General features: G+C 40.8%; 1 protein-coding gene across 3 annotated transcripts in view; it reads right to left on the minus strand.

The window, feature by feature from the left end:
- Positions 1 to 25,349, minus strand: part of ITPR3 (inositol 1,4,5-trisphosphate receptor type 3) — a 475,039-nt gene that overhangs the window by 169,323 nt on the left and 280,367 nt on the right. For all 3 annotated transcript variants that reach the window (XM_073616048.1, XM_073616047.1, XM_073616046.1), the window contains exon 29: positions 21,882 to 22,004. In XM_073616048.1, the coding sequence (XP_073472149.1) occupies positions 21,882 to 22,004 (123 nt within the window). The remainder of the gene's footprint in view (positions 1 to 21,881; positions 22,005 to 25,349) is intronic.

Genomic DNA, 25,349 nt, shown 5'->3' on the forward strand with positions numbered 1-25,349 from the left:
TCGGGTCTGGAATGGATTTTGAGGAGAAAGCAGCAGCAGCCAGCTCCATAACAACCATGTTGTTTACTGGTTGTGAAAGATGCCGGCGGCTGCCCGCTCCTTAACAACCAGTTATTTACAGTCTTTGTTAAGGACGCCAGCTACCGCCAGAAGTAAATTACCACAGGCTTTCACTTCTAAATTACTGCATGACTTCATAAAATAGCGCATGCAGTATTTTAGTAGCATTTATTTGTGAAAACGCTGTGTGGTATCTTAGTCGGTTGTGGTCAGATACCTCTTTGTACACTTTAGACTAACAATAAGAAAAGGTGCCATGCCTCTAAAATAAAACTCAGTAATGACAAATGAAAAAAAGCAGATGCCCCCTTAAAAGTGATTAAATCACCCCAGCAATACAATCAACAAACCGTAAAAGAAATGACGCTACTCATATATGAAAAACAAAAATAAATCTTTTACACACATGAAATTAAAATAAAATGAAAAAACTCAATGAGTCCATAAAAAGTGAATCCTTCCAATCACCGTGCCTACAAAAGAACCAGTGCTCACATCAATTCACTAAAAATGGTGCTCCACCACTGTGAGGGCAAAAATTCTCATGAACCAGATTCAAACGGCCCAAGGACCTATTCACTTATTAGGGTTACTCCACTAATGTCACTTTTCGAGGTTTCCTTTCTTGGGGTGGATTAATACAGTTCCACCTATACCAATAGATGTTCCACTCCACAATACCATGAATAAAAAGTAGAGAGATATAGGGGCTAATATAGCGTAGTGTAGTAATTTTATTGAAAGATAGCGAACAATGCACTTGCATATAACGTTTTTTTATGAAAGCACCAATATAGACAGCCTTTCTATTGATCACCGCTCCGCCGGTCCGGCGGGTGTTCCAATGGCCGGATAGGACAGAGATGTCCCCATCCAGATATGATGTCTATTGTGGCGACTGCGCAGCCTCAAGCTACTTTGTAAAATGGAGCCCAATATTCTGTGTCCCATAATGTACAACTTAGAAATATAGTGTGCTCCTCACTCTCCACTTTGACATGCCAACACAGCTCTGAATTCCTAAGCACATGGAGTTAGACCTGCCTACTTCTTTTCTGGTGGATTACAAAAAACACACCTCTCTGCATCATCTCCCCTACTCATCCCCATAACCCCTCTATGTGAACAGGCAGAGAGCACAGAACATTTACAAGATTTCAGAAAGAAATATTAGCAGGCATTTTTTGCACCAACTATGGGTACAGAATAGTGTATATGGAGGTTTTCTATTTGGTTTGGTCTTTTTTTATTGGTTGAATTAGGTAGACTAGTGTCTTTTTTCAAACTGACTAACTATGTAACTACGTAACTATTGAACAGATATAACAAAACACTTTTAATGGTATATTTAGCAGACCATGTACTGGCTCCCAACTTCAGATATGTAAAATAATGTTTAATGCCGAATTCCACCTATTCCACTATTTTACCAGTCAACAAAAATGTGCCTTCATATCCAGACAATGACTATTAAAAGACAATACACTAACTATATAACCATAGCAGACTTATCACGTATTCTAATTTCAATGGGTCTCCTAAGCTTACTACCCATATTAAACATAGTATCTCACTCTAATTACTACACCAGAAACCTTAGTGCACCTTTAAATATCCACCAGAGATTCAGCCCAATCAATGTGCACTTTTATAATAAGACAGAGTAAACAGCAAAATTGTGCAGGCAGCCATCACGTTTTATACTTAAAGTGGATGTAAACCTGAAATTTTTTTATTTATTTTTTTTTATGTCATAATGTAGAGATTTCCTATCATTTGAGCCCAGTCTTGCCACAAAGAGTTAATCCATCTCTGAGCAATCCGCTTTGTTTGTTCTGTGAGATAAATCTTGACTAACAGAGAAAAACTTTGTCAAATTCTCCCCCTTGCTGTGAGTGACAGGTGATTTACATATCTCGTGCACTAGCCTAATGCCGCGTACACACGGTCGGACTTTTCGTCTACAAAAGTCCGACAGCCTGTCCGACATACTTCCGACGTACCTTCGGCGGACTTGCGGCAGACTTTCTTACGAACGGACTTGCCTACACACGACCACACAAAAGTACGACAGCCTAGTACGCGGTGACGTACACCAAGTCCGACGAGACTATAAAACGGAAGTTCAATAGCCCGTACGACACCCTTTGGGCTCCTTCTGCTAATCTCGTGTTTATCTTGTGTTAGTAGAAGTTTGGTGAGAGACGATTCGCGCTTGTGAGACTCGTATTTTTCAGTTCGTTTTAACTGTTGTTCAGTCTGTGCTTGTGAGGTTTGTATCTGCTTTTCAGTGCGTTTGGTCAGTTGGCATTGAGAAATCTTTGTTTTATTGGCCGCTCGTTCCTGATTTTCAGGTCGTTCTTCACAGGCCTTGCTGTTCTTCAGTGCGTTCTGTTTAGTGCGTTCTGACCAGCCGACCGTTTTGAAACCATGTTACCTGTACGTACTCGTCGTAGAGCTCGTGCATTGTATGTGCTTGGTGCTGTAGTTTATTCTTCAGCCCAAGACCAGTCCATGAACAGGGCGAGGAGGAGTTCATGGACCAAGAATTGGTTGCTTCAGCGTGACCAGTTCTGTCACATGCCTTTGCTCCGTGAGATCCGTGAGAATAATCCTGAGGATTTCAGGAACTTTCTCCGGATGACGGACCCCGTTTTTGACCGTTTGTTGGCTTTGCTGACCCCCTATATCAGCAGGCAGGATACCTGCATGAGGCAAGCCATCACTCCGGAGCAGAGGCTGGTCGCTACCTTGCGGTATTTGGCCACAGGGAGAAGCCTGCAGGACCTTAAGTTCTCGACAGGCATCTCCCCCCAGGCTCTGGGGATCATTATCCCAGAGACCTGTTCTGCCATCATCCAGGTCCTGCAGAAGGACTATATTAAAGTAAGATATTTTTCTTTTATTAGCATCACATGTTCTTTTATGTAATCTTTGATAATGTAATGTATTTCTTGCTTCAAACACTACTTACCATCATTGCAATATAGTGTGAATGTCCCCTTTTTATCCTCACACATGCTGCATTTTTTTCCTGTTATTTTTTGTCATGCATGTATATTTTCCTTCAATAACCTTCCCAGCATGAAGTGATGGGAACATATCCACCTAGTCTACTCATTTTGAATGTATTTTGTTTGAGTGTATTTAGTGTGCTTATAATTAGCAATTAGCTAGATTTCCCAACCCCCCCACCCACCCCCACCTAAACTCAGTCCAAATAGTGTGCTGCTAATTAGCAATTATCTTGATTTCCCAACCCCCCCACCCACCCCCACCTAAACTCACTCCAAATAGTGTGCTGCTAATTAGCAATTATCTAGATTTCCCAACCCCCCCACCCACCCCCACCTAAACTCACTCCAAATAGTGTGCTGCTAATTAGCAATTATCTAGATTTCACAACCCCCCCCCCCCACCCTCGTAAAAATTTGCTTGAATGTTCTGTGGTGTTGATTTGTCTAAAGCAAATATATGTTGCAGTTTGCAAAATGCATGTGCACTCTACAAGTGCATTTGTTCCAGTGCTTTAGTAAATGAGCAGAAGCTCTGCTGATTTCCATCATCAAATCATATGCAAGCCTCAAAGTGTTTTCATTAATTGCCCTTGCCTGTGATTGTGTACTCCTTGCAACATGAATGCCTTTTTACATTACCTCATTTACTGTAAGCTGGTTAGCAACTGCACCTGCAGAGTGCGACAACTGCAGTATTGTAGCCTTTTTAGTCCCTAAATTCCTGCGTGTCCTAAAAGTAATCTTTTTTAGGGATTTCACAACCCCCTAAAATGTAATCAATGTTCCATCAGAGGGGGTGAGCAATCTGATAAGTGTGCCTTTCCATATTAGTTATTCCAGAAGAATTAAATTATTTAATGTTATACTGATGCTGGGGAATAATGTTTTTAATTGTCTAATTTTCTTGCAATGTTAGCTTCCAAATTAATTGATTTTGGTTTTCTTGTTTGATTCCCCAGTTTCCTTCAACGCCACAGGAATGGCAGACTGTGGCATCCCATTTTGCCAGCCGTTGGGACTTTCCCAATTGTGGAGGGGCTATAGATGGGAAACATGTCCACATTGTGCCACCACCCCATTCGGGGTCATACTATTTTAATTATAAGGGGTTCCACAGTATTGTTTTAATGGCGGTGGTGTCGGCACACTATGATTTTTTATATGTGGACGTGGGGAAGAATGGCCGGATGTCGGATGGAGGAGTATTTGCCCAGACGGAGTTCTGCCAGCGTCTCCAGAGTGGTGGCCTGGGATTGCCACCTGATGCAGATAACGTGGAAGGACTCCCCTTTGTCTTCATTGCCGATGAAGCCTTCGCTCTCAGCAAGCACCTCATGAGGCCATTCCCCCAAAGAACTCTCACCCCGGAGAGGAGGGTTTTTAATTACCGGCTGGCCAGAGCTAGAAGAGTGGTTGAGAATGCGTTTGGAATTCTGGCCAGCCGGTTCCGCCTGTTTCAAACAGCCATTAATTTGGCGGAATACAAACTTAATTTTATCATTTTATCGTGCTGCATTCTGCACAACTTTTTAAACAAACATTCTCCGAATTATATAGGCACAGTTGGGCCTGAGGCCGGACAAATAGATGCCAACCTTACGGGCCTGGATACTGTCCGTACTGGCTTGGCCCCCCAAAGTGCCCGTCAAGTTAGACAGCAATATGTTAATTATTTTATGGGTAGGGGGGCCATTGCAATGGGCCAGGATATATAATTTTTTACAATAAAAAAAATATTGAGGAAATCTTGCATTATATTTATTGCTTGCCTTTCTTTTGGGCTGTCTCCTAGGTTATGGTCGAGCAGTTGTAGTGCCAACTGTATTTTAATTTTAAATGTCTAAATAAGCTCCATTGCCACTGTAAACAACTTTTTTGCAATTATAACCAAACTGATACTGAGCCTTGAAATAACAAACCACACATTTATTTAATTCCTATAAGGAGATGTTTTTATTAATGGTTGTTATGCATTCAGTTCTGCATTTAGTATAAAATGTTCATAGACAAAAATATAATGATATCTTAATAATGTAGAAAAATATAATTATATTTAAATATTTCTACCTAATCCACAAAAAAATATTTTTGGCTTTTTGATTTTCGCAAACAGGCTTTTTTTTTTTTTTTTGAAAATCAAGTTTTGTTATTTTTTTTGTTTTTTTAAAATCAAGTTTTATTTTTTTTGTTTTTTTAAAATCAAGTTTTATTTTTTTTGTTTTTTTAAAATCAATTTTTTTTTTTTTTTTGTTTTTTTGAAAATCAAGTTTTTTTTTTTTTTGTTTTTTTTTTGAAAATCAAGTTTTGTTATTTTTTTTGTTTTTTTAAAATCAATTTTTTCTTATTTTTTTTGGTTTTTTGAAAATCAAGTTTTATTATTTTTTTGTTTTTTTAAAATCAAGTTTTTTTTTTTTGTTTTTTTAAAATCAAGTTTTTTTTTTGGTTTTTTAAAATCAAGTTTTTTTTTTGTTTGTTTTTTTTTGAAAATCAAGTTTTGTTATTTTTTTTGTTTTTTTAAAATCAAGTTTTTTTTTTTTTTTTGGTTTTTTAAAATCAAGTTTTTTTTTTTTGTTTTTTTTTGAAAATCAAGTTTTGTTATTTTTTTTGGTTTTTTAAAATCAATTTTTTTTTTTTTTTTTTGGTTTTTTGAAAATCAAGTTTTGTTATTTTTTTTGGTTTTTTAAAATCATTTTTTTTTTTTTTTTTGGGTTTTTGAGAAAATCAAGTTTTATTTTTTTGTGGATTTTTTAGGTATTTACGAGAAACAGCCCTCCTTTTTTAAATTAGGTTACACAGCCATTTATGTTCAGCCAAAAAAAGAAAGAGAAGGCCCAGAATGGGGTCAGCAAAACAGGAAATGAAGGACATGATTGATGTTTTGGGGTTTAAAAAAGGGCATTTAGATTCGACCCAAAACATCAATCATGTCCTTCATTTACTGCTGCATACGATCCAGCCGATTACGCATTTCATCGATGTCTTTATTCCAGGCCATTATTTGACCAATTAGCCGTTGGGCACTTTCAGAGGTGAAATAGTCACTTCTTGTTGTACCTAAAGTGGAATGAAACCAAAAAATGTCTTTAGAAATATGCACACATACATAGTTTACCTTACCATAATAAAGCTGTTGTCTCAGACACTGACCTGGTGGGGTGCCCATGTAGCATAATTCCTCCACATCCTCGGGGGTGGTGCTGTTGCTTGAATCAAGCACAACCAGATCCCCTAAAATAGAGTAGACAAATTACATTAAACAAAAGGCAGCCATGCATAGATTAACGTAAGCTGGTGTGTCAGACACTCACCTGGTGGGGTGCCCATGTCGCCCACCTCTCCTTCCTCCACATCCTCAGTGGGACTTGGGCTGATTTCCCAATCATGTTTGGCTTGGGGTGGACTGTCTTCTTGTTGGCTGAGTGATTTTTCCCCTATGTGAAACAAAAAATTATTAATCTACTTAGCACACAGATATTTTAGTACATAGTAATTTTCAAACATTTGTAGTGAAGTGGTTTGTGTAGAGTTCCTATTTTACCTCAATATTTAAAATTATAAAGACATATCGGATAGATAGATATCAATATCTCAAAATATAGTTAATAATCTTTTGATCTCTCTCTCTCTATATCTGGAACAAAATCTCTAAATATCTAACTAAATGTAAAGAAAAAAAATAAAGATAACTTAAAATATTCAAAAAGAATGTTTTACATTTCTATATCTATCTATCTACCTATCTCTATATTTCTCTCTCTCTATATATTTCTCTCTCTCTCTCTCTCTATATCTATATATATATCTATATAGATATATCTATATATCTATATAGATATATATATAGATATATATCTATATATCTATATATATAGATATATATCTATATATATCTATATATCTATATAGATATATATAGATCTATCTATAGATATGTAACGAGGTTTATTAAAAGATCGTTTAAAACGATGAACAAAAAATCGTATAGGAAGGAAAAGCACATGGAGCAGTATACAAGGTAATAAACACAAGAGAAAAACACGACAAGTACTTACTTTTTTTAAGAACTTTCCGGATACGTCGGTATTGATCCGGCTCCCTGAGTTTCAGGTCAGACCATCTTTTTCTCAGTTGATCTCTGGAGCGCTGGACCCCAAAAGATGCCTGCAAAGTGTCCACGACCTTCGCCATTATTTTGGCCTTGCGCAAATTTGGCCGTGCGTACGGCCCATACTTCCCATCATAGTCGTCTTTGTGAAGAATGGCCACCATCTCCACCATCTCTTTAAAACTCATATTAGAGGCCTTAAATCTAGGCCTCATAGATTTGGTTGACGTTCCAGCCTCCGGGCTGTCTCCACTACCTGAGGTCGTCAACATTTCAGGTGTCTCCGCCATTATTTAACTCCACTACGCGCCGTAACAAAAAATGGGCGGAGAACATGAGTTAAAATCGAACGTCAGGGGCGGGCGACGCAGGCGGAGTTTCACACATGCGTAGTGTATAAAGAGGGGCCTTGCGCACGTGTCGTACGTACGTTCTGTGCGTCGAATTAGGGGGCGGAGAACATGAGTTAATTTCGAACGTCAGGGGCGGGCGACGCAGGCGGAGTTTCACACATGCGTAGTGTGTAAAGAGGGCCCTTGCGCACGTGTCGTACGTACGTTCTGTGGTAGGTGATAGTGGACCAGGACGTTACAAAACGAAGGTAATTTTAGATATATATTTTTTGGGTTTTATGGTCATGACTTTGTAGCAAGCGGCCTATATGGCTTGATAGATTGATGAGGCCTACATAGGGAGAAGATGATGAGGGGTTAGCAGAAACCTATAATAAAAGTGTTTTTTGTCTTGTGACTTCATCTTTTCCAGATATAATGAATCCCCTATTTAAGGATCCAGAGTTCCTTACAGCTTTTATTTCGAAATATCGAGAGATGAGGAATTTGTGGGAGGTGAAACACCCTCAGTATTATGCAAAGCATGTGAGGAAGTCAACGCTGGAGAGACTTCTGTCCTTTGTCCAGGCGACCATCCCGGAAGCAACAATGGAGACATTGCTCAAGAAAATTGGGGTCTTGAGGAACATGTATAAGAGGGAGCATAAGAAGATCCAGGAATCAAGGAGATCAGGAGCATCAGCAGATGATGTTTATGTACCCAGGCTGTGGTACTACAATCAACTCCGTTTTCTGGATGACCAGAATGAAGCCAGGCCATCACTTTCAACCCTTCCCTCCACCCTTCCCTCCACCCCAGCAGAGGCTGATGAGGAGCAAGCTGGGTCTTCCATCCTGGATGAACCAGATATGACCATCTGGAGTCAGGTAAATTATTTTAACAAATATTTACTGTACTAATATTAATGATGTTAACTGGATGTTATAATTGTCTAAAATAATTTGTCACTCAAAATTGTGTATACATATCAATTGACAGTAGTGGCTAAATATGTTTGGCACCTGCTTGAAATAATTAGGGTGTCTGATTAGACTCTTTTATTAAAGAGATGTATTCACATTGAATTTGCTATTCATGAGAAGCAAACTGTGTGTCATTGATGAACCCAAAAAAATATACTCAAACTATTGTCCTTTTTTTATACACAGGATGAGTCCATCCAGGAGGAAACGTGGGGAAAGTGGCAGGCAGGAGGAGACCGGGCCCATGGACAGCCTGGAGGAGGCCGGATTCACCATCATCCTGGAGGAGGCTGGGCCCAGTGTCAGGCAGGAGGTGGCTGCTCCCAGTGAGGTGGCTGCTCCCAGTGAGGTGGCTGCTCCCAGTGAGGTGGCTGGGCCAAGTGAGGTGGCTGGGCCCAGTAGGAGCCTGACCGAATCCCAAGTGCCTCCCCTCCACCTTCCCAAAAAAAGGGCCAGGAAGGGGATGGTCACACAGGACGCATCCCTGCGCCTCATGCAAGAGGCCACCCGTTTTTTAAGGAGCCCCCCCGAAGCGGAAGAATCCTATGGCTGCTACTTAGCCAGCAGGCTTCTTCAGATGGATTGGGAGCAGCGCCTCATTTGTGAGCGCCTATTTGGGGAAACAATCCATAAGGGGCTGCAGGGCACGCTAACACAAAACACCCAACTACATGAGGCAGCCCCCCCTCCTCCTCCTCCTCCTCCTCCTCCTGCCACAACTGAAACACCAGAGCCACAGCCTCAAAAGAAGGCTACAGGGAAGGCTGCAGGGCAGCGTGGAGGAAAGGCTGCAGGGAAGAGAAGAAAGTGATGACCTGGGTTCAGTCTGGTCTGACAGAAGACGCAGGCTGTTGTAGGACCACAGTCTGGGGACATCTAGATCATCTGCTGGTGCTGTTGATCTCTGGGATTCTTGGACCAGATTGTGCTCCCTCTTATATGGACTCCGCAAGATCCCAATTTTCTGGTACACCGACTTTTTCCAGCGTTGACTTCCTCTTTATTTTATTTTGACCATGAATAAATGGATCATTTTTGAGTTTAGCAAAAGACTTTATGTGTTTTCTTTTAAATCATTGATTTTACACACAATGTTAAATTAACAAGGGACAACAATCTCATTGAGTTTGGAAAAAACACACCAAAAATACATTACTAATGTTAATAATGTTCAAGTGGTAAGTCTTGAAAATAAAAAAATTTACATAACCAAAAACGGTGCTTTGGGTTAACTTTATCTAAAAACTAAAAAATAATCACTATAAAAAAAAAAAAGAATAATGGGTTCTTTGTGGTAACTTTACAAACCTAAAAAAAAAAAAAAAAAGGGGAAAAAGTATTATTAGTATGGAAACATTGTTTTTAAAATGCATACTATATCATTCCTGAGATCAAAGAGAAAAAGAATCCAGAAATTAGTTTGGGAGAACTCTGATTATGAACAGCAAAACACCTTCGTTCTTTAGAGCATTCGTAAAGAAGAAATAAAATGCGCTACATTCAACGATCACAGATTTTGCAGCGTGATGAATGTGCTACCTACAATACGAACACTAGTTTTACTAGACCGAGTGCTTCCGTTTAGTTTTTGCTTATGAGCATGCGTCGTTTTTTTGTCCGTCGGACTAGCATACAGACGAGCGGACTTCGGGGTCCGTCGTAGTTACGACGTAAAGATTTGATGCATGTTTCAAATCTAAAGTCCGTCGGATTTGAGGCTAAAAAAGTACGTTGAAAGTCCGGAGAAGCCCACACACGATCGGATTACCAGCCAGCTTTAGTCCGTCAGCGTCCGTTGGACTTTTGTAGACGAAAAGTCCGACCGTGTGTACGCGGCATAAGACATGCATTATTTTTTAATTCCCTCCCCCACTCCTTTCTTCAGCAGCTCTGCAAGGATTGGCTGTTCCACACCTCAGCATGATTTGGCATGCTGAAGTCATGTGGTTACTTTCCTGCCTTTTCACTGGATGTTAGAGATCATAGCAGAAGTTCAGTGTAAGAAATACACAGAGAAAATGCATATTGACAAGGGGAGTATAGAGGTGGGCGGGGAGTCTACTGACATCACGACTCCACCCACCGAGCTCCAGACAACAGACCCACCCACAGAATAGGCAGTTTTTCGGGTCTCATAACAGACAGAGGGGAGACATTTGACAGGTAAAGATACATGCAGGAGGCATGTATATCCTTATAGATAACCCCTATGACAGTAGTTTAGAAAGGATGACATTGGGTTTACATCCACTTTAATCAGTTTAGAGCATTTGGAACATGAATGTGAATGTTGAATAAACAATGCTGAGTTACTATAAACATTGTTCTCGAAAAACACTGTGTTGCCAAAAAATGCTACATGTCCTTTTATCAGTGTGATGGTATGATCTGAAGCCAAAGGACATAAGGATATATACCTTGTCCATGTGTTGTGATTGGGCATCCCTGCCCAACACAGCCCAAGCCTAATGGCGTAAGGATAAGCTCTAAGCCAATCTAAAATCAGGCATTTTATTATTAAACAATGTGAAACAATGTGTGAATTATCTAGCACTTACATTAGGCATTCTGAAGCAGCTCTTTTGCTTAGGCCTACTTTTTCACCCATTGCTCAATGTTCTCTGTGGACACAGCTCTCCTGATTTTAGGACCTGCCACTGCTGACACTATTAATGTAATTATAAACAGGCGTTAGGTGAGGCTGCATGGACAGTGTCTCACATGTGATTAGGTGCAAGGTAAAAGGTATAGATTTTTGCTGATGGCTTTGTCGCATTAAATTGTACTAATGAATGTCTATAAGACACACTAAACGTTTAAGTGCAGAACCCCTTAAACATATATTGTAAATTCCACAATGTGAATTATGAACCAATCAAAATCATACTGCACTAAAAAAAATCCTTATTTTAGTTGCCCTGAGCTACAGCACATCACTACTGTTTTATATGCTATTGCACTGAATCTTTAAAGCAGTATTATACTCCAGCACAAATATCTATTACATTGCAGCTTTTAAGTTCTTTGACGTGGTGGCTGCATTAATTTTCTTTCTTAAGGTTTTTAAAAAAAATATATATTTTCACCTTATGATCTTGCCAGTAAGTTTGTTGTTTTTCAACAGAACAAGCTGTCTTGCCTATGTAGCAGTTAAAGGGTTGAAATAAACCATGCAAATGGAGTTTAGTTTATTTAAATCTGTTATTGCATCTAACATTACCCTCCCTCCAGATTGACAATGCTGCTGTCCAAAGGCATCTCTGTTGCTCCTTCAGCCAGAGTGGGGGCACTCTAAGGCCTCATGCACGCTGGACTTTTTTTCCAGCTTCTCCTAGGGGCGTCTGGCGTTTTTTTTCCTGCCTCTAAACTCCCCTGCATGTTAACTTACAGTGCCTTGAAATTGAATTCATACCCCTTGAAATTTTACACATTTTGTCAAGTTACAATCAAAAACATAAATGTATTTTATTGGGATTTTATGTGATAGACCAACACAAACTGACACATATATGTAAAGTGGAAAGGTATATGATAAATAGTTTCAATACTTTCTAGAACCACCTTTTCCTGCAATTACAGCTGCAAGTCTTTTTTGGGGATGTCTCTACCAGCTTTGCACATCTAGAGAGTGACATTTTTGCCCATTCTTCTTTGCAAAATAGCTCAATCTCTGTCAGATTGGATAGAGACCGTCTGTGAACAGTAATTTTCAATTCTTGCAGATTCTCAATTGGATTTAGGTCTGGACTTTGACTGGGCCATTCTAACACATGAATATGCTTTGATCTAAACCATTCCATTGTAGCTCAGGCTGTATGTTTAGGGTCGTTGTCCTGCTGAAAGGTGAACCTCCGACCCTGTCTCAAGTCTTTTGCAGACTCTAATGCCCTGTACACATGATCAGACATTGATCGGACATTCTGACAACAAAATCCATGGATTTTTTCCAACGGATGTTGACTCAAACTTGTCTTGCATACACACGGTCGCACAAAGTTGTCGGAAAATTCGATCGTTCTGAACGCGGTGGCGTAAAACATGTATGTTGGAACTATAAACAGGGCAGTAGCCAATAGCTTTCATCTCTTAATTTTTTCTGAGCATGCGTGGCACTTTGTGCGTTGGATTTGTGTACACACGATCAGAATTTAACCGATCAGATTTTGTTGTCGTAAAATTTTATATCTTGCTCTCAAACTTTGAGTGTCGTAAATTCAGACGGAAAAAGTCCAATGGAGCCCACACATGATTGAAATTTCCGACAACACAATCCGATTGCACTTTTTCCGTCAGAAAATCCGACCGTGTGTACAGGGCATAACAGGTTTTCTTCTAAGATTGCCTGTATTTGGCTCCATCCACCTTCCTATCAACTCTGATCAGCTTCTCTGTCCCTGCTGAAGAAAAGCATCCCCACAACATGATGCTGCCACCACCATGTTTCACGGTGGGGATGGTGTGTTCAGGATGATATGCAGTGTTAGTTTTCCACCACACATATCGTGTTGCTTTTAGGCCAAAATGTTACAGTTTGGTCTCATCTGATGAGAGCACCTTCCTCCACATGTTTGCTGTATCCCCCACATGGCTTCTCACAAACTGTAAACAGGACTTCTTATGGCTTGCTTTCAACAACGGCTTTCTTCTTGCCACTCTTCCATAAAGGCCAGATTTGTGGAGTGCACAACTAATAGTTGTCCTGTGGACACATTCTCCCACCTGAGCCGTGGATCTCTGCAGCTCCTCCAGAGTTACCATGGACCTTTTGTCGGCTTCTCTGATTAATGCTCTCCTTGCCCGGCCTGTCATTTTAGGTGGACGGCCATGTCTTGGTAGGTTTGCAGTTGTGCCATACTCTTTCCATTTTTGAATGATAGATTGAACAGTGCTCCGCGAGATGTTCAATGCTTGGGACATCTTTTTATAACCTAACCCTTCTTTAAACTTCTCCACAGCTTTACCCCTGACCTATCTGGTGTGTTCCTTGGCCTTCATGATGCTGTTTGTTTACTAAGGTTCTCTAACAAACCTCTGAGGGCTTCACAGAACAGCTGTATTTATATAGAGAATAAATTATACACAGGTGGACTCTATTTATTACTTAGGTGACTTCTGAAGGCAAGTAGTTCCACTAGATTTTAGTTAGGGGTATCAGAGTAAAGGGGGCTGAATACAAATGCACGCCACACTTTTCACATATTTATTTGTAAAAAAAAAAAATATGAAAACCATTTATCATTTTCCTTCCTTCCACTTCACAACTATTTGCCACTTTTTTGTGTTGGCCTATCACATAAAATACCAATAAAATACATTTACGTTTTTGGTTGTAACATGACAAAATGTGGAGACTTTCAAGGGGTATAAATACTGTAAGTGTCCATGAACACATAGGCTTTTAGCAGTGTTTAGTGGCAGGAGCTTTTAGCAGCCAGTGCGTCCAGGAGCAGCAGAGTTTGGGCAGAAAAAACACTTGACACTTGTAAACGTGTCTAAACCCTGGTTCACATTGATGCTACTTTGAAATCACGCTACTTTAAGTGACGTAGTGCGATTTCAAAGTAGCAAGGTCAGCGCGATTTCAGGTGCGACTTGATAGACATCTGTGTGGCTTCATGCACAGATGTCTATTGAAGTCGCACCTGAAATCGGCAAAAGTAGTACGGGAACTACTTTTGCAAATCAGTGCGGAGCCGCAAAATCTGTGTCGCACCGATTGGAACAGTGCCATTGCCTTCCAATAGGCTGCGACTTTTCATGCAATTTGATCTCTCAAATCGCATGACAAATCACTCCAATGTGAACCTGGGCTAAATGTGCTTCAACGCGTGTTAACGCTAGGTGCGTTTAGCACTTAAGCATTGATTAATTTCAATGGCCAGAATAAATTATTTACAATGAAAAATAAAAAGTGTTGCGCTAAATGATAACAACCTCTAATTATACAATTGGGCCAAAGTATCCTTAATGTTCACACAAATAATGCTATATTAAACTGCAAGTGACATACCTCTAAAAACAGTTTAGGTGATAATGTGCAATATCATAACTTTCCAGTAACCGGTAGAAACTATTCCTTATAACATACATGCAATAAAGTGCTGATGTGCAAAAACAATACATATAATCACATGTGGATAACATGCTTAATGGTGAAGTCCATGAATAAATCATTGATAGAAATTACAAGTAGAATTGAAATGAGTCTTTGTGAAAGGGTGCGTCAAACTTGATGATAGGTGCCAACACTCTTTTGCTCCCCCTTTGTAATTATCCTAACCTTAAGGCGTGTGACCGCGCAATTAAGTTTGGTCAATATACTCTGCTGAACCACCTCTGGGCTCTGTGTAAATAATGCTGTCAGCAATCCCCCTGAGGAAGACGTGATTCCCTGTGTCGACAAATGTTGGGGAGGGGACATCACGGTGTTGGTAGATGCAGCAGCGATAGCACTACCTGAGGTGAATACATGAGCGTACCTGCGATTCCCACTGGTTCATACACAGATCTGCCAGATATAGATTGGTGAGCTTTAGCACTTGCAATATGTGAGTACCCATCTTGGGATTTTAAAAATAAAGTGTTTTTTTTTTCTATATGCCACAAGGATAATACTTTGGATGATCCAGGATATCCACACAGCTTTATTTACACAGAGTCCAGAGGTGATTCAACAGTGTGTGTTGACCAAACTTAATTGTGTGGTCACACGCCTTAAGGTGAGGATGATTACAAAGGGGGAGCACGAGAGTGTTGGCACCTATCATAAAGTTTGAAGCATCCTTTCACAAAGACTCATTTCAATTCTACTTGTAATTTCTATCAATGATTTATTCATGGACTTCACCATTAAGCACGTTATCCACATGTGATGTTATAAGGAATATTTTCTACTGGTTTCTGGAAAGTTATGAAATTGCACATTTGCACCCAAACGTTTTTTTAACATATGTCACTTGCAGTTTAATATAGCATTATTTGTGTGAACATTAAGGATACTTTGGCCTAATTGTATAATCCGAGGTTGTAATCATTTAGCGTGACACTTATTATTTATTTTTGATTATGCAGCACATTGTGGGATTGTGAACAATGTCAGCAGGTTCCTTTATATGTATGTGTATATACACATACTATACATTCATCATTTAAAAGTGTGTTGGTCCTGCTAGCTCGCAAGACCTTTAGTTATTAACCAGAATAAATTACTTATTCTGGCCAACAAAATAAATTAACGTCTAAAGCAATTGACGCCTGTAAACGCCTGTAACGTGCCTAAACGCTTGTAAAAGCGCTAGACACTTTTACAAGCGTCAGATTTCTGCAAAAACACTGCTGGCTTCTAGGAGAGTTAAAAAAAAAATATCCTGTGTGCATGAAGCCTAATGCAGGAGGTGTGTTACTAGCCAGGTCACCAGGTGAAAGCAGGGAAAATGCTTAAGAAAACTAATGCAGCCACCACATCTATTGATTGGTAAGCTGCAATAAATTACAGTTTTGGGTTTAACCGCTTGCCAACTGGCTAACGGGGATATACGTCAGCAAAATGGCACTCCTGTGCTACAGTCCGCAAAAGCAGGATAGCGGGTGCCCGCAGGTCCCGTGGACTCAATGTCCGCCGGCAGCCCACGATCTTGGCGAGGAGAGGCAGAACAGGGAGATGCCTATGTAAACAAAGCATTTCCCTGTTCTGCCTAGTGACATGACAAGGATCTACTGCTCCCAGTGATCGGGAGCAGTAATCTTTGTCATGTCAGTGGTAGTCCATCCCCCCTACAGTTAGAACACGCTGAGGGAACACACTTAACCCCTTGATCGCCCCTAGTGTTTAACCCCTTCCCTGCCAGTGACATTTATACACTAATCAGTGGCTATTTTTAGCTCTGATTGCTGTATAAATAGCAATGGTCCCAAAATAGTGTCAAAAGTGTTCGATCTGTCCGCCGCAATGTCGCAGTCCCCATAAAAATCGCAGATCTCTGCCATTACTACTAAAAAAAAAATTATAATAAAAATGGCATAAATCTATCCCCTATTTCAGGGATATGCAATTAGCGGACCTCCAGCTGTTGCAGAACTACAAGTCCCATGAGGCATAGCAAGATTCTGACAGCCACAAGCATGACACCCAGAGGCAGATGCATGATGGGGCTTGTAGTTTTGCATCAGCTGGAGGTCCACTAATTGCATATCTCTGCCCTATTTTGTAGATGCTATAACTTAGAGCCCTTGCACACTGGGGTGGGGGGCGGCGTCGGCGGTAAAACGCCGCTATTATTAGCGGCGTTTTACCGTCGGTATGCGGCCGCTAGCGGGGCGGTTTTAACCCCCGCTAGCGGCCGAGAAAGGGTTAAATACCACCGCAAAGCGCCTCTGCAGAAGCGCATTGCCGGCGGTATAGCCGCGCCGTCCCATTGATTTCAATGGGCAGGAGCGGTAAAGGAGCGGTATACACACCGCTCCTTCACCGCTCCGAAGATGCTGCTGGCAGGACTTTTTTTACCGTCCTGCCATAGCATCGCTCCAGTGTGCAAGCCCTCGGGGCTTGCACACTGGGATGACAGCAGCGGCACTTTCGGGGCAGTTTGCAGGTGCTATTATTAGCGCAATAGCGCCTGCAAACCGCCCCAGTGTGCAAGGGCTCTTACACAAACCAATCAATATACACTTATTGCAATTTTTTTTTAACAAAAATATGTAGAAGAATACATATCGGCCTAAACTGAGGAATTAAGTTTTTTTTTTAATATATTTTTGGGGGATATTAATTATAGCAAAAAAGTAAAAAATATAGTTTTTCAAAATTGTCGGTCTTTTTTGTTTATAGCGTAAAAAATAGAAACCGTAGAGGTGATCAAATACCACTAAAAGAAAGCTCTATTTGTGGGAAAAAAAGAGCGTCAATTTTGTTTGGGTACAGCGTCGCACGATTGTGTAATTGTCAGTTAAAGCGACGCAGTGCTGCATCGCAAAAAATGCTCTGGTCATTAAGGGGGTAAAATCTTCCAGGGCTGAAGTGGTTAAAGTGATTTGAAAGGCTTGCCTTTTTTTTATAACAAACATGTCATACTTACCTGCTCTGTGCAGTGGTTTTGCACAGAGCAGCCCCAATCCTCCTCTTCTCGGGTCCCCTGCCAGCGCTCCTGGCTCCTCCCTGCTGCTAAGTGGCCTGCTTGCTCTGGGGGTACCCAAGCAAGATTGCTGTCCATTCACACACAGAGCCGCGGCTCATCCCCGCCCCCTCTCAGTTTTACAATCCTGACAATTGTATTGAATTTTAGTAAATAACTGTGGAAGCTCTACGTATTATTATTCTTATACAGGATTTATATAGCGCCAACAGTTTATGCAGCGCTTTACAATAAAAAGGGGGACAGTACAATTACAATACAGTTCAGTACAGAAGGACTAGGAGGGCCCTGCTCACAGAGCTTACAATCTAAAGGGAGGGGGAGGTGGCACAAAAGGTAATAGCTGCAGGGGATGATCTGATGGAGTTGACTCAATTACGGCTTTTTAGGTGGAGGTGGGGTAGCCTTCCCTGAATAAGTCAGTTTTCAAGGAACACCTAAAGGCGGATAGGGTAGGATCTGACTGGACATACCGGGGCAAGGAGTTCCAGAGGATGGGAAAGGCTTTGGAGAAGTCCTGGAGGCAAGCATGGGAGGAGGTAACAAGGGAGTTAGAAAGCAAGAGGTCCTGGCAGTAGCGGAGAGGACTATTTGGGCGATATCTGAAGATGAGGTTAATGATGTACCCAGATAGCAAGGATAACGTGCTACAAATTTGTGGCAGTGTTGAATTGTAAGTCTGTTAACTTGCAGAAAGAGGAAGAGGAGCGGAGGAGATGGTATTATATGTGACACTGAAAGTGCGCTGAGGTAGGAGGAGAAACAGGAAAGAGCAGAATCATGGAGGCCAAGGCAGTGAGTTTGTTGAGGAGGAGTGGGTGGCCAACTGTGTCAAAGACAGCAGAAAGGTCCAAAAGTATGATTATTAAGTACTGGCCATTGGTTTTAGCAGTTAGTAGGTCGTTGGTGAGTTTTAGTAGGGCAGTTTCAGTGGTATGTTGTGGGCGGAAGCCAGACTGTAGAGAATCGAGAAGGTTTCTGTCAGTGAGGTAGAAGCTCATTTGATTGTGGACAAGCCATTCAAGAAGCTTGCAGGCAAACAGGAGCAGGGAGATGGATCTTAAGTTATTCAAACCGGTGGGGTCTAGTAAGAGTTATTTAAGTATTGGGGTAACCAGTGCATGTTTGAACAGGGAGGAAAAGGTGCAGGACGAGAGGGAGAGGTTGAAGATGTGGTTTAGAGAGTTTAGGATAGAGAGGGAAGTAAGAAATAATTGTGAGGGGACAGGTGATGAGGTGGGCCATGGAAAGGAGTTTGGCAACTTCCTTAGTGGTAACAGGGCTGAAGGAGGAAAGTATTGAGTGTTCTGTTGGACCTAGTTTGCTGGTTTGGGGAGAAAGCTGGGTGCTGGATATCTCATCAAGAATTCTGTCAATTTTGTTTTTGAAATGATTGGCAATCTCGAGGGCAGTAAGCAAGTTAGTGGGTGAAGGCAGTGGCAGTGGGGGGGGGGGGGGGGGGGGGTAAAGTAAGGAATTAAGGATAGAAAAGAGTTGACAAGGTTTGGATGAGAGGGTTTTGATGAGAGTGGTGTAATAAGTCTGTTAAGCAGTGTGGAGGCGGGAGTTGTATTTGAGAAGCGCAGAGTCTTTCAGGGATTTAGATTTATGCCACACTCGCACAAGAGCACGGCTGTGTCCGGTGATGTCTGTTTTACAGGGTTGTAGCAGGCGAGGCCTAGTTCTGCGTGTAGAAAGAGGAGCAAAAGTGTCCAGGGAGGATGACAGTATGTTCTTGCAGACGGAAGTGGTCAGGTCTGGGCAGGACAGGGGTTGCGATTTTATCATAAAGGCAGTCAGTAGCATAATGAAGAAAGGAAGGGCTCAAGTGGCAAAGGTTCCTGCGGCTAACTGTTTTCAGGTTGGCAGTATGGGAGGTAGGAGACAAGGAGAGTGTGAAATGGATTAGGTTGTGATCGGAGAGAGGAAAAGTAGTGTTAGAGAGGTTGCAGGGAGTACAGAGGTTGAAGAATACGAGGTCAAGAATGTTGCCATTGGAGTATGTGGTGGTTTGTGTCCACTGTGTTAGGTTACAAGAGGAGGTAAATTGAGTAGTTGAGAAGTGGCTGAGGTGTTAACATTGATTGGAAAGTTAAAGTCACAGAGGATCATGGCGGGCACTTCAGAGGAGAGAAAGTAGGGTAGCCATGCAGAGAAATCGTTGAGAATGGGTCACACTGGGCCGGGAGGCCAGTAAATTACTGCAATCCTCAGACAAACTGGGGAAAAAAAGACAATTGCAGTGCACTTCAAAAGAAAAGAGTGAAAGAGAGGAAGGTGTAGGAAGCACCTGGAAGGTGCTTTGTGGGGAGAGGAGAAGTCCAACTCTGCCTTCTTTTTATCCAAAATAAGACATTTGGCTGTTACTTATATTTAACTACATCGCACTTTCTGATCTTTAGAGGCCCTGGTGATGTAGCCAGGGTCCCACATATGCATCCGGGGAAGGCTTCCCCACGCAGTGCCTTCCTAAGAAATCTTGCTTATACACTGCAAGATCTCGCAGATTTTTTGGCAGAATTGTTTTATGTCTTTTCACAACCTTTTCATGGTGGCTTTAATTTCTTTGTTACAGTCCATGGGAAGGTCCACTTGAAAGCGGTATTAAAGTGGTTTTAAAAACTAAACATTTTTTAACTTAAAGCATTACCTGCACTAAGATAAAAAATGCCCAAATTACTTTTCCCCCCTCCCAGCTCTAAACAATTACGTGACTCCTCTAAACGATCTAGCACTGTCCTGGCTGCAGCATCAGACATACAAAAGACTCTGGGAGCAGCGGCTCCTGCTGCTGTCAGTCAAACTCCTGTAATGAGGGAGCAGGGACGTGGCTTACCGATGCTGTGTGTGTCTATGAACACATACAGCTTGGCTTAGGAAAGTACCTGCACAGGTGCCCCAACAGCACATGGTTTGCTAGAAGGAAACTCGGAGAAAGAAGGAGCAGACAAGGCCAGTGGGGGACCACAAAAAACAGAGGTAAGGGACCGTTCTGTGCATTATTGTTGCTCAGAGCAGGTTAATATACCTTCTTTTTTATTTTAATAAAACAATTTGCTTTTTAGTTTAGAGTGATATTAAAGGCTAACATGAATTATATTGTAGCTTACCAATTCTTACATATGGTTGCCAAATTCGTTTTCTTTTTTTAACCTTTGATTCTCTTATTTTGTATATAAGAACAGTAACAGCTAAAAATGTCTGCAAGCCAAATATCTAGGTGCTAAGGAGACAGAAAAAATTGTAGAGCAGCATATGTCTGTGTAATAATTTATGTAAAAACTAAATGTATTATTGTCAGTTAGCTAATGCATCCTAATATATGAAACAATGCATAATATCCCAACTGCAACTTACATCTCCAGCAGTTGAAGTTGACTGAAGCAGGATTGAAAGCATGTGAAACCCCCAAAACAGAGATGTGCATGCATATAGAACACTGGCTGTGTAGGTAGTAACACACTGCATACCCTGCCATCTGAAAAGCAGTAAACCAGCCCAGCAACTACAGAGAGAGGAAGGGTATTAAAGCCGATCAAGCAAAACTATGCTGGATTGTGTGTCTCCTGCAAATACTGGGGTTGACTTGATTTACTAGAATTAACTCCAATATGTTGCTGAAACAGAATGGATAGAGAACTTGGACATGTACACATATCATTATTCAGTTCACTGTGGCCTTAGATGAGTTGACAGTTTTATGAAATTTCTGTAAATTTCTGGAATTTATGCTGTTAAACTAAAAGCCTGTTGTATGATGATTCTACCTAAAACTGAATTTAGGAACAGACAAGCAAAACATTTTTCACTAACCACCAGAATAAACACAGCATGTGATACATTGCAGATATTTCATTTTAATCATCGAATTTAAGGGGAATCTGTGACAACAGAAATATGCCATAAAGTACATGCTCTGCGACTGCAATATATCCAGTCAGCTGCAAAACTGGATCAAGCATGTAGTCAGTGAAGTCAGTATACTCCCATCCTACAAAATTGCTCCAGGTGTCTCCCTCTCTAGATATTTATGCTGGAATCATGGTGACAGCCCCGGAAGCTCCACATGTAAATAATATGCATATTCCTATATTCATAAGTTCCTTTTAAGGTGCACTCTAGGCAAAAAAACTGTGTTTTATAGCTTGAAATATGTGGTGATGTGGTTTAGTCACAAAGAGTACACTAAATACATAGAAGAAAGAAATAGGTATTAGTGACTAACAATGTTCTGTATGTGTATGCTACTTACCCCAGGGGTCAGGAACAAGGAAAGGTGCTTGTGCAGCAGAGCCTGGTTTTCCGGGTTCCCATGACAGAATTTCTGCAGAAACTGGTGTGTATACTTCAAAATCTCTTTCATCTTCATGTCTCCCTGTACAAAGGTAATATCAGTTAGTAACCTGAAAATCTATTGTTCTATTGCTGTACTTACACGTGAGACAGATGAACCTTTAATGTTATATTTGTGTCAACAAACCTTGCCTGTGTAAAAACCTACTTGATGCTTGAAGAAATTAGACTTTGATGTATCTGTAGGGAATTATAAAAGTAAATGGAGGAAGCATTTTTTAACTAGTTGAAGCACTGGGAAAAAATGCTTAGTTCAACACGCTACGGCAGCCAATCAGATTCAGCATGGTCAAGTGAAATCTGTAAAATGTGACTTGAGATTGATTGTTATGGTAAATAATAATGTAAATACCCGCGCTATGGAGACAATAAACTAAATAAAATAAAAACAAATATGTGTTATGAGTTGCTGCTATAGTGCAAGGTAAAAAACCCCAAGTGAGTGAATGTAAATGTTAAACTCAGCGCTGCTCCAATAAACAGTGAGTAATAAAATATCATATAACGTAAACAGTCTTATAGAATTAATAATATAAAGTGAATAAACTGTGAATAAAAGTGAATATAAAGTGAAAATATAGTGCAAACATAGAAGGTGCAATCATATAAAGTCCATCCAAATAAATACATGGTGTGCTGATCTTATGCAACTTATACAGCTGGTGCAGATCTTGATGACAATCCTTGCTCACCACTCACCAATGATAATCTTTAAACACGCCTGGTATATAAGTTGAAATATCGCCTTCCACCAATAACTGGGACTGCTGGCTGTATTCTGTGTATAGGTGAAGATATCAACCTTCTTCTACTGATGAGCTAAAAGGACGTCAGGTTTATCCTATGTCCAGATGGACATATCACCTTCCAAACTTTTCCGGAGGTCGGATATCCATATAATAGACGTTTGGATTAATTATCAACTGCAATCAACATGTGGCCTGGAGCAGACCACTGACGCATGCACTTTGAAAGAACAGCATACTCATGCTGTTCATTCAGAGCCCTGCGCCACAGTCTTTGAACATGGTTCACTGTGCCATGCAGAAATGCAAGGTAAAGCTCTACCATGCAAAGAAGAAGCCATATCTGAACATGATCCGGAAATGCCGCCATCTTCTCTGGGTCAAAGCTCATTTAAAATGGTCTGTTGCAAAGTGGAAAACTGCTCTATTGTCAGACAAATTGACATTCTTTTTGACAACCATGGGCGCCACATCCTCTGAACTAAAAAGGAGAGGGACTTTTGTTATCAGGGCTCAGTTCAAAAGCCTGCATCTCTGATTGTATGAGGGTGAATTATTGCGTATGGAAAGGCACCATCAATGCTGAAAGATATATCCAAGTTTCAGAGCAGAATGTGCTCAGGCAAAAATGGGACAACATTCCTCTCCCTAAACTTCAGCAACTGGTCTCCTCTGTTCCTAGACATTTATAGAGTGTTGTTAAAAGAAGAAGGGATGCTACGCTGTGGTAAATATAACCCTGTCCCAACTTTTTTGAGATGTGTTGCTGCTATTAAATTCAAAATTACCTTTTTTTTTCGTAAAATGGGAAATTTTCTCAGTTTACATTTTTTGGAATGGAGGTTGTATGCACCTGTAGAAATTCTTAGAATTTTTGTATGATTTGCTACTACATGTGATTTGATTTTAATCCAAGTCATATTATTAAAGTCTTGTGAAATATTGCATGTGTTCTTTGTTACATATTATCCTTACTGAACAAATAGTACAAGAAGAAAGAAGAAGTATGCTGGCCTCTAAGGTCATTTTGAATATGGCAACTGGAGTAATCCAATCAAAGTGACAGTTGCTCCAATCAATTCAGGCAGGGGGTTTGACCCACCCTAATGTATAAAAAAAAATGTGGTGGCTCTGCATACAAGAATCTTGATGAACTGCATTATGCCCCAATTAAAAATGAGCTCAGAAGAGAAGTTGTTAAAGCTCATAAAACTACAAAGGGCTTCAAAAGGAATTTTAAGCCTATCGTCAGACAGACAGTACAGTAGAAGAGAAATTGACCACCGCAGCCTCTAGCTTCAAAAGCTGACAAAGAATCCTAAGACAGCTATAGCTGGCCATAGATGGGTAAAATTTCAAACAAAAAGTCTTTGGAAAAGAATGTTCCAAGAAAGTTTGTTTATTCTTCTAAACATTAGTGGGTCAAATTGATTGCGGTGACAAGAAATATTAAAAAAGCACGCAAAGTGAAATTTTTGCTTGAATTTCTAAAACTGTATCTGGTTTTCGTTCATTAAAGTACATTCACTCCAAAAATCAAATGTTTTAAGCAAATTACTTCTTTCTAAAGACATTCTAATATTCTGAGAATTTTTCTACAAATTTTCCTAAAGCCTAGTACACACTATTTGTTTTTTCATTCAACCCAGCGGTGTGAAGAGCTTGGGAGGAGTCTCTGTACACTGTGCTAACATTGCATAGTTAGAACCCCGCTAAGCTATTGTGTTCTGACAGGAGGACTGGGATCTACCCCCATCCCCCCCCCCCCCCCCCCCCGCCAGAACACTACGGTCAGCACTGATCAGATGCCGGCTGCCATACACACGGGTCGAAAGATAGAAAAATTCTATCAATCTATGGCCAGCTTAAGGATCTGGACCTCATACAGTATGTGATGTCATCTGTATCTATAAGCCTATTGTAGGAAAAACAAAGATTTGCCCTTGGAAGTTGCGCAGCACTACTGAAATTTTTTATAGAGAACAGGTGATGTTAAACTTTAAACTGTACTCTATTATTGTAATTTGGAATGTACTAAAAAAAACAAAACAAAAAAAAAACAAACACTGTATACTAACAGTAAACCATAATGGTGTTAAGCTACTTTACTACTTCAGATTAAAGTGATGCTAGAGTCTCGTTTTTTTTCCCTTTTAGACCCCTTTCACACTGGGGCAGAGGACGCGTTAGTGCTAAAGCTTTTGCGCCACTAGTGGGCCGCTTTTAACCCCAAAGAAGGGATTAAATGCGCCCATGTTGCGGCGCTTCTGAGGGGCTTTTCAGGAGCTTTGGAGGCGCTGCCCAAATAATTTCAATGGGCAGGGCGTCTTGGGAGCACTAAATACAAAGCGCCCAAACTACCCCAATGATGCTGCTTGCAGGACTTTTCGTAATGTCCCGTAAGAGCACCACCACAGTGTGAAAAGTCTCTATTTCCAGCGCTAAAACACCTGAAAACAGCCTCAGTGTGAAAGGGAACTAAAAATAACAAACATGTTATACTCACCTGCTCTGTGTAGTGGTTTTGCACAGAGCAGCCTTGATTCTCCTCTTCTTAGGATCCTCGTCGGCCCTCCTGGCCCCTCCCTCCTGTGTAGTGCCCCCACAGCAAGCAACTTGCT

This window comes from Aquarana catesbeiana, linkage group LG02 (genome assembly GCF_042186555.1).
Source record: "Aquarana catesbeiana isolate 2022-GZ linkage group LG02, ASM4218655v1, whole genome shotgun sequence".
Taxonomy (NCBI): domain Eukaryota; kingdom Metazoa; phylum Chordata; class Amphibia; order Anura; family Ranidae; genus Aquarana; species Aquarana catesbeiana.